This window comes from Balaenoptera ricei, chromosome 19, assembly GCF_028023285.1.
Source record: "Balaenoptera ricei isolate mBalRic1 chromosome 19, mBalRic1.hap2, whole genome shotgun sequence".
NCBI lineage: Eukaryota > Metazoa > Chordata > Mammalia > Artiodactyla > Balaenopteridae > Balaenoptera > Balaenoptera ricei.
This window is the reverse complement of record NC_082657.1, coordinates 7,362,900-7,376,037: the sequence shown is the minus strand read 5'-3', so window position 1 is coordinate 7,376,037 and position 13,138 is coordinate 7,362,900. Positions and strand designations below refer to the sequence as shown.

The 13,138-nt window shown below is 41.3% G+C and overlaps 1 protein-coding gene across 1 annotated transcript in view; it reads right to left on the bottom strand.

The window, feature by feature from the left end:
• The window catches only part of SLC6A16 (solute carrier family 6 member 16), a 28,106-nt gene extending 19,742 nt beyond the window's left edge, over positions 1-8,364 (bottom strand). Inside the window, exons 1-6 of the mRNA XM_059905450.1 lie at positions 7,935-8,364; positions 7,344-7,501; positions 7,029-7,155; positions 6,642-6,817; positions 6,296-6,406; positions 5,882-6,123 (exon numbers count right to left, since the gene is read on the bottom strand). Coding sequence (XP_059761433.1) covers positions 5,882-6,123; positions 6,296-6,406; positions 6,642-6,817; positions 7,029-7,155; positions 7,344-7,501; positions 7,935-8,364 — 1,244 coding nt within the window. The remainder of the gene's footprint in view (positions 1-5,881; positions 6,124-6,295; positions 6,407-6,641; positions 6,818-7,028; positions 7,156-7,343; positions 7,502-7,934) is intronic.
• Between the last annotated feature and the right edge of the window lie 4,774 nt (positions 8,365-13,138).

Below are 13,138 nucleotides of genomic sequence, written 5' to 3'. Positions count from 1 at the left end.
GGTGATCCTATGAAGTGTTATATGAAATCCTGGGCAGCACAGGATTATATCTGACCCTAAACAGCATTCAAAAAATTCTGACAACTGGAAAACAGGGTATACCACTTCCCAGCTTCCAAACTGCTGGAGGCACATAACCAGGGCATACCCAAGTAGCACTGCGAAGACTGAAAACTGAACTGACACTGGAACCACAGCCCACAGAAGTTGGGAAGATGGGTAGAAATTTACAACTTAAATCTAACTGGGACAGTTGCCTCATAAAACTGTAAAAAAAAAAAAAAATCAACATTTTCCAAATGAATACAGTCTCATATATATTTTAAATAACCATAATACAATACGTAATTACCTAATTTATAAAGAACCAGGAAAACCTCAATATGCCACAAGGAAAAAGATAATCAATACATAACAACCCCAAAATGACACAGCAGTTTTAGTTATCAGACTTGAAAGCAACTATTACAATCATACTTTGAGAAGTCAAAGCAAACACCTGAAACAAATGGAAAAAGAGACTATCAGCAGACAAAAGATATAAGAAAAATACTAAGTGGAAAATTTTATACCTGAAAAATACAATAACAAAAAATTCACTTGAATGGCTAAATAACAGAATGAAGATGACAGAGGAAGGATCAGTGCCCTTGAGGATAAATCAATAGGAAGTATCCAATATGAACGACAGGAAAAACAGTGGGGAAAAAAATATACAGAGCCTCAGAAACCTATGGGACAATAACAAAGGGCCTATAATCTGTGTCATCAGAGTCCAGAATGAGAGTCAAACTGAGTGCAGTGCAGAAAAAATATTTGGAGAAACAATGGCTGAAAAATTTCCCTGAAAATTTGGCATTTGGCCAAAATCATAAAACTTTAGATTCAAGAAGCTCAGCGAGCCTTAAACATGATAAACCCAAAAAGCCTATGCCCAGACACATCAAAATCAAACAAACGAAAATTAAACATAAAAAAATGCAGAATATATAGTATTTGTGTCTGGGTGTGTGTATATATATAAATATATATATAAAATTTATATATATATCACTTTGTTGTACACCTGAAACTAACAACACTGTAAATCAACTATACTTCAATTTTAAAAAATTGTTTTTAATCTGAAAGCCGCCAAAGAAAAATGACACATTACATATAGAGGAACAACCATTTGAGTGACTACGTTTCTCATCAAAAATGGAGACCAGAGGGACTTCCCTGGTGGTGCGGTGGTTAAGACTTTGTGCTCCCAAGAGGGGGCCCGGGTTTGATCCCTGATCAGGGAACTAGATCCCACATGCATGCCACAACTAAGTTCACATGCCACAACTAAGGAGCCCACCTGCCGCAACTAAGGAGCTCACGTGCCACAACTAAGGAGCCAGTGAGCCACAACTAAGAAGCCTGAGAGCCTCAACTAAGGAGTCTGCCTGCCACAACTAAGACCCGGCACAACCAAATAAATAAATAAATAATTCTTTTTTAAATTAAAAAAAAAAAGAAATGGAGACCAGAAAGAAATAGTACATTTTTTAAGTACTGAAAGAAAAGGACTGTCAACCCATAGTTCCGTCAAGAAATAAGGGTAAAATAAAGGCATTGTTAGATAAAGGAATTTCAAAAAATTCATTGCCAACATACCTGTAACATAAAAGAAATGTTAAAAGTTTTTCAGATGGAATGGAAATAATACTGGAGGGAAAATTCAAACTTCAGAAATGAAGGAAGAGCAACAAAAATGGTATCTAGGTAAGTATAACAGGATATTTTTATCCTCTTAAGTATTACAATATGTATGTCAGTTGAATATTACTCAGCCATATAAAGGAACGAAACTGAGTTATTTGTAGTGAGGTGGATGGACCTAGAGTCTGTCATACAGAGTGAAGTAAGTCAGAAAGAGAAAAACAAATACTGTATGCTAACACATATATATGGAATCTAAAAAAAAAAAAAAAAATGGTCAGGAAGAACCTAGGGGCAAGACCGGAATAAAGATGCAGACCTACTAGAGAATGGACTTGGGGAGGGGGAAGGGTAAGCTGGGACAAAGTGAGAGAGTGGCATGGACTTATATATACTACCAAACGTAAAATAGATAGCTAGTGGGAAGCAGCCGCATAGCACAAGGAGATCAGCTCGGTGCTCTGTGACCACCTAGAGGGGTGGGATAGGGAGGGTGGGAAGGAGGAAGATGCAAGAGGGAAGAGATATGGGGACATATGTATAACTGATTCACTTTGTTATAAAGCAGAAACTAAAACACCATTGTAAAGCAATTATACTCCAATAGAGATGTTAAAAAAAAAGAAAAAAAAATTTTAAATTAAAAAAAATTTTTTTAATTCTAAAATTAAAAAAAAAAAAGTATGTCAGTTGAAAGTAAAAATTATAACCTTGTTTGATGGGATTTTCAGTGTATGTATATGTAGTACATATGACAACCATAACATAAAGGGGGGCAGATAAAGGTCCTATTATGATGATAAGGTTTTACATTTCACTTAAAGTGGTAAAATATCATATTAATTCTAAGCAGACTGTAAAAAGTTAATAGCACACTTTCATTGGGTTGTTTGTCTTCTCACTGAGTTGAAAGACTTCTTTACATATTCTGGATAACATATACAGTTGATCCCTCAACAAAATGAGGGTTAGGGGAGCCAGCCCTTTACACAGTTGAAAATCCATTTATAACTTATAGTCAGACCTCCACATCCACGGTTCCTCCGTATCCAGTTCTGTATCCATGGATTCAACCAACCACAGATCATGTAGTACTGTAGTACTGACTATTGAAAAAAAACGACATATACAGTGGGCCTGTGCAGTTCAAACCTGTGTTGTTCAAGGATCAACTGTGTACAGAATATATAAATTCCTCCAATTTTGTGACATGTACTTTCATTATCTTAATGGTATCTTTCAAAGAGAAAATGATTTTAATTCTGACGTTGTCCAATTATTAACAAGGGCTTACCTACTAGGGGCAATGAGAACTCTAAAGAATAGAGGAACAGCAGATATAGAGGATAACAGGCAATACCATTAGGCCTAAGGCAGGCTAATAAGAAAGGAATGAATATGGAAGAGTGATTCCCAGGATATCTTATTAAATTTTTCAAAAGTAAAAAACTAGAATATACACAGTATGCTATATTCTGTGTAAGAAAGAAGGGTAAATAAGAAAATAGACATATTTCTACTTATTTTTACAAACACCAGAAGTATAAACCAAAAAATAATGAGTTTCCTGCAAGGGATGGGTAGGAAATGGGTTGAAGTGATGGTGGGGGAGTGATATTTGAGTATCTTTTTATATAATTTTGTCTTTTGAAACCACATTAATGTTTAATAAAAAATAAAATCAAGTTTGGAGGGGCACTGAGATGACATACAAACAGAGACAAATGAACATAACTGTATTTCAAGTGAATAACATAACCACATTGAATAGAGGAATAAAGAACTAGCCCAAGTAATTTCTGAACACAGCATTTTGACTGTAAAATTCAGGATAAAGACAAAAAGTTGTCAACAAATACCTGGGAAACCTGGGATTAGTATGTTTTTGCAATAGTATGGACTAGCAATTCTGTAACTATGTTCCATGTATTCTAGCATTGGGATTAAGTAAATGGGTGTGTGTGTGAAAGACAGACAGACAGAGAGACAGTGAGAGAGAGAGAGAATTACAATCCTATCAACACTGTGGAAAGTAATTTGCATTATCTAGTGAAGCTGAAGATACATGTGGTAGATTGAAGAAACATGGCCATGGTATTTTGCAGCTCCTCCCATCAAGAGGTAAAGTCTGTTTTTCCACTCCTTGAATCTGGGGTGGCTCTGTGACTTCCTTTGACCAAAATGTAACAGCAGTAACAATGCGAGCATTCCCAAGCTTAATAGGCTTCAAGACATTTTGCTGATTCCACCTTTATTCTCTGTAAGCTGCATGTGAGGAAGCCCAAACTAGCCACAAGGTGAGGCCTCCCTGAAGAAAACAGACCTTGCTGAACTGCCAACTGACTGCAAGTGGAGTGAGCCCAGCCAACACCATGTACAGCAGAGCAGTGCTGTCCCATTTGGGCCCAGCTGAACACAGACATGTGAGTTAACCCACCCAAGCCCAGTAGAAGAACTTTCCAGTCAACCCACAGAATCATGAGGAAATAATAAACCACTGCTGTTTTCAGCCACTTACTTTTGGAGTGATTTATCACATAGTAATAGATAAGTACACCCCAACAATCTCACTCATACTTATATACCCTAAAAAAATGTGCACATATGTAGTACATAAGGAAAATGCATAAGAATGTTTAGAGCAACGTTGCTTTAACAGCCAAAAACTGGAAAGATTCCAAACGTCCACCAATAATAGAATCGGTAAATGAACTTCAGTATGTTCATTTACTGGAACATTATACAGCATTAAAAAGCACAGACTAGAGGTATGCACAATATGGATGAATCTTTCAAACATATGTTGAATAAAAAAGGTAAAACATAAAAGAATACAAAGAAAATGTACATGTAAATGAACAAATTAGACTACACAGATGGACACACTAAACTATATTGCTTTATGTAAGTGTTCAAATTAAACTATATTGCTTAGATAAGCAAACATATGATAAACATGTAAAGAAAACGAACTAATTATCATAAAAGTCAGGATAATGGTTACCTCTAGGAGGGAGGAAAGAGGTTATAATTAGAGATACATGGAGAGCTTCTAGGGTCATTCTAGTTCTTACCATGGGTGCTGTTTATTTTATAGTTCTTTACATTGCATATTTTGTTTTATGCATGTTTCTATATGTAAGTAATATATAACAAAATGTTTTTAAAAACATTAAAAATACCATTACACTGCCACCAGACTCAAAATTTTAAAGTTCGACCAAGTTTAACCAAGTGTTGTGCAGAAAGTGAAATACATGGAATTCTCACATATCATAAACCACGTTGAAAATCAGACAACATATGTTAAGACTGAAGGTGTGCCAACCTTATCCAGCAATTCCATTCCTAAGTATATACATTAGAGAACTCTTGCATGTGTGCATCTGTATATGCCCAGCCTTTTTCTGGAATGAAATCATGGCCATTTGCATGGGTTAGGATTACCAGGGACAAATTCAGCTTAGGTTTGCCTCCTCTGGGAGTCCTTCTCTGAGTAGCTCAGGCAGAATGAACAGCTCTGTCTTCTGTCCTCCCCATCACTCCTGCTGCTGGTTATCATGAGTTTAAGACCGTATAATCAAGTATCTAACTCCCCTCCCCTCCTCCCTCCAAAACTAAAAACTCAGTGAAGGCAAGGACTGTGGTCTGATTCACCTGTCCAAGTTTCTGCGTTACACAAGGAGTACTTTCTAAATGTCTGATGGATGCTTTTGAAATTAATGCCTAAAGAAGTTAAAAAATGGGGTGAGCAGACAATAAAGGCTCTAGTTCTGAGTCCTTCTGGGGTTTAAGTATGATAGACTGACAGAAATCCCTAAATTTCGGAGCTGACAGTAAAGAATGTAGGCATTCAGAAAGTAGAAAGGTCTCCAGATGGCTGTGGTCCTGGATGCTGTCTGGGATTAGAGTAACCTTGAACGCTTGCATAACTCTGTGGTGGTACTCTGAGGTAGACAGTTGGCAATTTTCAGAGTTTTAAGATTTCTAGGGCTAGAAAAATGTTCTGAGAAGGACAATATATGACAGGGATTCTATTGTCTGTTTTTCACTATAGGGGAAAGTAGAGGTTCGCAAGTGCACCTGAGGTTGAGATGTGTGAATGTGGGTCTTTGTAGCGACTTTAAGGTTAGGCTCTCTGGGTTTTGTAGTCCCCTGGGGCTGGGACCCTCAACTAAGAGGTTGGCCTTACTTCTCACTGCAGCGGTGTGTGAGGACTGTGGCCCAGAAGCCCAGGACAGAGCAGATAAAAGGTGTGAAAAGCAGCATGGAGACCAGGTTAGCCAGAGCCACAACAAAGGCATCACTGAGACAGCTGTTGGACGGTTGCATGTGCGAGGATATGGAGACAATGGAGCCAAAGCCGAGGCCCAAGGAAAACAAGACTTGGTTCCCTGCTCGGTACCACATGTTCACGTTGTACATATCTGATATCTAAAAAGGGAGAAGACAATTGTTAAGGGGAGATGTCAAAGAAGGAGAGGAGAACCTTAACAGAAATGGGGAGAAAGAGAGACAGACAGAAATAATGGGGAAAGGATGCGATAAGAATAGGCAAGAACTGTCCTCCAAGGCCTGATAGGGGAGTTAGGAAGGTACACCTTACCTTGATAACTGCCAAATACCGAAGGCCAAATACTGCCCCATCCAGCAGTATACTCCGGATGATGAAACAGAGGATGATGAGATAGCTCAATGATACCAAGACATATATTACCTGAATTGAGAGTGGGACAAAGCATGTACCAGTGGGAGTCAACCATCAGTCAGCAGTGATCAAAAGTGCTGAATCAGAAATAAGGAGGAGTAAGAAGACAGCTTCCAGCAGGGGTCAGGGGCTAGTGGGAGTAAAAGGTCAGAGGGAGTGAGAAGTTAGGAGATCAAAGAGTAACAATGTTAGGTGAGGGCTAAAGCATCTGACAATGTCAAGGAATCAAAAACAGGTGGCTCACCTTCCCGGTGGACTTGAGCCCATTAATCGTGAGGGCACCAAGAATACACAAGGACACGAATAAGGGCAGGCTCAGACTGAAGATTGGTGGCCCACCATCCTCAATTCTGTCTGAGGCCTTCAAAGTCATCCGGTACCAGAAGTACAGGGAGGGTGTCGTCCGTGCACATTCAGGATCTGAGGGGACCTGGCTCTGGACATGCCTGCTAGACAGGGTTACCCCTCCCCTCTTTAGCCCCTCCGCCACTACCCCCTCCTCCTTCCCCCTCCCATTTCTTCTTCCTTCCCCTATCTTCCTCTTCTTTATCGCTCCTCGCTCCTTTCTCCTTTTCCAAATTCCCTTCCACCTCTCTGTTTTCCCCCTTCTCATCTTTCATTTCCCCCTCACCAAGGCCAGTGGAGTTCTTCAGTAAAGGACATTTCTCCCATGGAACAGGAAACTGGAAGGATTGACCCAAGTAGAAGAGGGTCCAGGCACTGACCACATTCAAGTACAAGCCAGTGATGAAGCACACCTAGGGGCCAGGGAGGAGGTGGCTGGGGAGGAAGAGTGGGGACAGGAAAAAGGAGGGGATTTGACAGAGGACTGGGGAACTGAAGGAACCTGACCCATGGAAGTGAAGTCATGGGACCCATTCCAGGACAAGGGTTGGGGTGGGGAGCGGGTGTAAAGGGTAGGCCTGGGCAGCCCAGGGCTCCTCACCATGAAGCTGGTATACCCTACACCACCAATCCAGGGGCTGATGACCTTCCACACACCAATGGTGCCCTGACGAGTCCTCTGACCAGCTGCCATCTCCAGGAAGAGGAGAGGAACCCCAAGCAACAACAGCAGGAAGATGTAGATGATGAGAAAACTGCCTGTGCAGGGGATTCGAGGAGGAGCTCTTAGAACCATCAGGCTTTTCAGTGCCTGGACTTCTTCATGGGTCCAGGAAAACACATTCCCCACCAGTGACCTCCTCAGGGCCACCAGCATCAGGGATCAACTGTTTCCACATCCCTCACAGTCCCAGGTGCCCAGTTCTTTGGTCCCCAGTTCCTGGAAGACCCAAATACCTAGTGTGCACCCCCACCCCGATCCCAGCTTCTAGCCCCACCATCCTCATGTTCAGATATCCTGCACCTCTACCCCTCTCATGATCCTTGATGTTCAGGCACCTGGCTCCTACCCTGCTCAGAGCACCAAGTCTCTAGCCTCTACAGATTCCAGAGATCTTAAAGTTTGAAGCCCAGACAGGCCTCCGTCCTGCTAGCCCCTTGTGGATCCGTGATTCCTGGTACCCAGACTTACAACCTCCGCTGTGAAGCCACAGGTAGCAAAAATGCCAGAGACTGCCTGGCCTCATGGAGTAGCCCACCTGGGCCAGGATGTACTCAACCTTGCTGGACCAGAATGGACGAGTAAAGAGAACCTCACTCTTTTCCTTCTCTGGCACCTGAACTTTCGCAGGTAAGAGTCTCTGTTTCAGGACTGGGGCAGCTTCTACCCCCGATACAGAGGTTGGCTTGGGTTGGCTGGCCCTGCTCTGAGCCTCACAAGCTTGCGTCTCCCAGGCCTGAGCCCTTGCAGTCCGGGCCTCCAAAGCCTGGGCCTCTGAAACCCAGGCCATCAGAGACCAGGTCCCTACGCCCTTGTCTTCCCAAGTTTGGCTTCCTAGGGAACTCTCAGCAGATGAGGCTTTTGCCAGTGAAGATTCTGAAGCCTGGGCCTCTGTCGTCATTCCAGGCAGACTCTCAGGAGCAGCTCCAACTCTTTCAAGGGAGGGTTTGCCTTTCTGAGTAGACCTTAAGGACACCAAAAACTAGATTTTAGATTTTAGAGTCAAGAAATGACTGAGTTCCAAAACAATCCTCAACACCTCCTTAAAGGAAAACTTGCATTTCTGTCCCTAACACCACTGAAATTCAAAGCACACAAAAAAAATCTCTTACATAGGTTTTATTTCTTAGAAATATTTTAGTGCAAGGGATAAGGGTAGAAATAGCCAAGCTAATAGTTAGGAATCCCACTCAAAGCATTTCTGAAAACTTTCAGATATACTCCGTACAGAGGGAAGTACCATTTACAGTGGGCTTCTGAATCAAAGAAATGAATTTAATACTAAATCTGCCTGGTAAACCAACCTTAGAAAAGCTGTTTTACTTCTCTGAGCTTTCTCACCTGTAAAACACTCAGGTCTCTGTTCGAATATCACCTCACCAGAGATGCCTTCCCTACCAACCTATCTAGAATAGCAGCTACCTACCCACAATTCTTTCCATCCCGCCCACTTTTATTTTTCTTCATAGCATTTCTCACCTCCTGATGAAATTATCTATTGATTGTTAACTAGTTATTATCTAACCGTGCCCCCCCGCCCCACTGCTCTACCCCCAGCAAGTGGACGGTGCTCTACCTCATATCTGGGGCCACTCTCCTCTCTGTTCTCTGTGCTTCCACCACTCTGACCTTTTGTTGGCTCCTCAAATGCTCTACAAGAGAATGGGCAAGGATCATGATGAACAAGAAAAGGAAAAAAAAAAAAAAAACAGGATGTGGAAGAGGGGAAGAGAGAGGGAACTGGAGTTTTCTTTCAGAGGGGGAAGGAGCAGCAGAGGCAGCAGGTGCATGCCAAGGCAACACAGGCACATGTGGGTCACAAGGATAAATCAATTGTGAGACACACTGTTTCCAAAGAGTTCTTAGTAGCTCAGGAAATGCTTACATTTCAATGACAGGTTAAAAAAACAAAACTCAGATATAAATTTCTATGTTTAGTTCTACCTCTACTACATTTAAAAATGCAATTAAAAAAAGAATTAAAAAATGCAATGAAAGAAAAGGCTGAAAGAAAATACATTAAGATATAGAAGACAAGAGGATTATAGGTATTTTTATAGCCTTCTCTCTGATTTTAAATTAGTTTAGTAAACTGTCTAAAAAAAGTGTTACTTTAATAATCCAGAAAAGTATGCATCAATAAGTAAAAATTGGGACTTCCCTGGTGGTCCAGTGGCTAAGGCTCGGCACTCCCAATGCAGGGGGCTCGGGTTCGATCCCTGGTCAGGGAACTAGGTCCCACATGCCGCGACTAAGAGACCCTGTATGCCACAACTAAAGATCCTGCATGCCACAACAAAGATCCTACGTGCTGCAACTAAGACTCAGCACAGCCAAATAAATAAATAAATAAATATTTAAATAAGTAGAAATTAAAAATAAAATGATACTGGACACAGAAGTCAGATTGAAGGAGCTCCCATCAGCCAAATCTGGGACAACTGGAGCATCAAAATAAATAATAATACTAACAGACGAGAACCCACAGAATAAAATAAGAATCTATGAATCCACAGTGATACAAATAAGGAAAAGGAAAATCTCTTCCTTACAGTAAAATGCAAACTAATAAATGTATGGGAATGATGAAATCAGAAAATTATCATTTGCAATGAGAGTAATAATTGACTCAAGCAAAAATCATTAATTGTTGCTCACACAAGAAAGTCTGGGTACTTCCCTGGTGGCGCAGTGGTTAAGAATCTGCTTGCCAATGCAAGGACACGGGTTTGATCCCTGGTCCAGGAAGATCCCACATGCCGCGGAGCAACTAAGCCCATGCACCACAACTACTGAGCCTGCGCTCTAGAGCCAGCGAGCCACAACTACTGAACCCACGTGCCACCACTACTGAAGCCCGTGCGCCTAGAGCCCATGCTCCGCAACAAGAGAAGCCACCACAATGAGAAGCCCACGCACTGCAAAGAAGAGTAGCCACCACTCGCTGCAACTAGAGAAAGCCCGCGCACAGCAACAAACACCCAACGCAGCCAAAAATAAATAAATAAATTTTTAAAAAAAGAAAGAAAGTCTGATACGGGCAAATAAGTACTTGTATTAATGTATCTCCCCACAAGATATTCTCCCCCCCAAAAATAGAAAATAGTACCTTTACAGTGTTAAATACTACCTTAACCAAGTAATGAAAGTCAATTGATACCATTTGCTTCCTGATATGAGGCACTGAGAAGAACACAACATCATTTCAGTGGTATTCCTACCAAAAATGTATAACCAGAATCTAATCATGAGGAAATATCACCAACCGAAATTGAGGGAAATTCTATAAAGTAACTGGCCTGTATTCACTAAAAATGTCAAAGTCAGGGAGACAAGAAAAGACAGAAGAATTTTAAGTCCAAAATTACAACTGTAACTCTCAAATGATGTCAAAATAAGAAGTTAATACTGGAACTTGAAAAACATCTGGGTTGGACTTCCAGTTTCTGATTCCCATGTAAGGCAGGCCTTGCCACTCCATCCTAACAAGTAAAAACCTGCACAGACTGAAAAAAAAAAACAACTCTTCTTGGATCCCTAAGGGAAGTGAGGACACAGGGCAAATCACTGCCCTCAATATTGAAGAAACAGGCAAATACAAAGATTCACTGAATAATGACTGGAGCAGAGACTCATGAGCAAAAATCACCATAGAACCTGTACCAGGATAGGAAAACCTGACTGTAATTGACGAATTGCTAGAGGTTCAGTGTGGACAACTCTGAGAGTTTAAAACTCCAAGGGCCACAGTCATTTGGTGAGGGGCACATTTTTGTGAGTTTAACATCCAGGAGCCCGACCAGGTTCTTACAGAATATCAGAGATAAATTCCCTTGTGCTTCCAGCAGGGGGAGGGAAAAAAAGAAACATTTTGAACTGCTCCAGAGCACTCTGTTCTTAACAAGGCCTGCCCTCAGGAAAAACTAGTTAACCAGAGCCTACTCTGTTGGGGCAATATCAGAGTCTAACCCACCTAGGGCAAGGAAATATCCAACTCCAGCCCACTCTAGTCATCCTGCCCCACCTAAAAGGAGAGGGGAAAAAAACCCTGAGAAACACTTGTAAAGTTCACAGTCCAGAAACACAGGCTCACTAGAAGACTGAGATCTAGTCACAGGATTACAGAACATTTCCCCTCACCCTACACCTTACCATCACATTACTAAAGGCCTATTTACAGCAGTTCCTTTTACCCATTATATCATATTCAGCCTATCAAGAAAAAAATTAAAAGGCATACCAAAAGGCAAAAAAACACAATCTGAAGAGACAGCAAGTATCAGAACCAGACATGGATGGGATGTTGAAATCATCAGACCAGGGATTTAAAACAACTATGACTGGACTTCCCTGGTGGCACAGTGGTTAAGAATCCGCCTGCCAATGAAGGGGACACGGGTTTGATCCCTGGTCCGAGAAGATCCCACATGCCGTGGAGCAACTAAGCCTGACCACAACTACTAAGTCTGCACTCTAGAGCCTGCGAGCCACAACTACTGAGCCCACGCGCCACAACTACTGAAGCCCGTGCACCCTAGAGCCCACACGCCGCAACTACTGAGCCCAAGCACTGCAACTACTGAAGTCCGCGTGCCTAGAGCCCGTGCTCTGCAACGAGAAGCCACCACAATGAGAAGCCTGCGCACCACAACAAAGAGTAGCCCCTGCTAGCCACAACTAGAGAAAGCCAGTGCACAGCAACAAAGACCCAACGCAGCCAAAAACAAACAAAAAAAATATGATTAATATGCTAAGGGCTCTCATGGATTAAGTAGACAGCATGCAAGAACAGATGGGCAATGTAAGCAGAAAGATGGAAATCCTAAGAAAGAACCAAAAAGAACTGATAGAGATTAAAAAAAAAAATCCTGTAACAGAAATGAAGAATATCTTTGATGGGTTTATTAGTAGACTGAACATGGCTAAGAAAATAATCTCTGAGCTTGAGAATATCTCAGATAGAAACCTCCAAAACTGAAAAGCAAAGAGAACAAAGACTGAAAATCAGCAGACAGAAAATCAGTAAGGATATAGTCGAACTCAACACCACCACCAATCAACAGGAGATAGTTGGCGTCTGCAGATTAGTTCATCTAGTAACAACAGAATACACATTTTTCTCAAGCTCATTCACCACAACAGACCACACTCTGGGCCATAAAACACCTTAACAAATTTCAAAGACAAGAAGTCATACAATGTCTGCTTTCAGTCCACAATCAAATTAAACTAGAACTCAATAACAGAAAGATAACTGGAAAAATCCCCAAATATGTGGAGAGTAAACAATAAATTTCTAAATAACACATGGGTCAAAGAAGAAATCCTAAGAGAAATTTAAAATACTTTGAACTAAATAAAATACAACTTACGAAAATTTGTGGGACCATGCAGCAAAAGCAGTGCTTAGGGGGAAATTTATAGCATTGAGTGCATATACTAAAAAAGAAGAAAGATATAAAACCAATAATCTAAGTTTCCACCTTAGGAAACTAAAAGAAGAATTTAAAAGTTAAATACCAAGTAAACAGAAGATAAGAAATAATAAGAATCAGAGCAGAAATTAAAGACAGGAGACTTCCCTGGTGGCGCAGTGGTTAAGAATCCTCCTGTCAATGCAGGGGACACGGGTTCAAGTCCTGGTCCAGGTAGATCCCACATGCTGCAGAGCAACT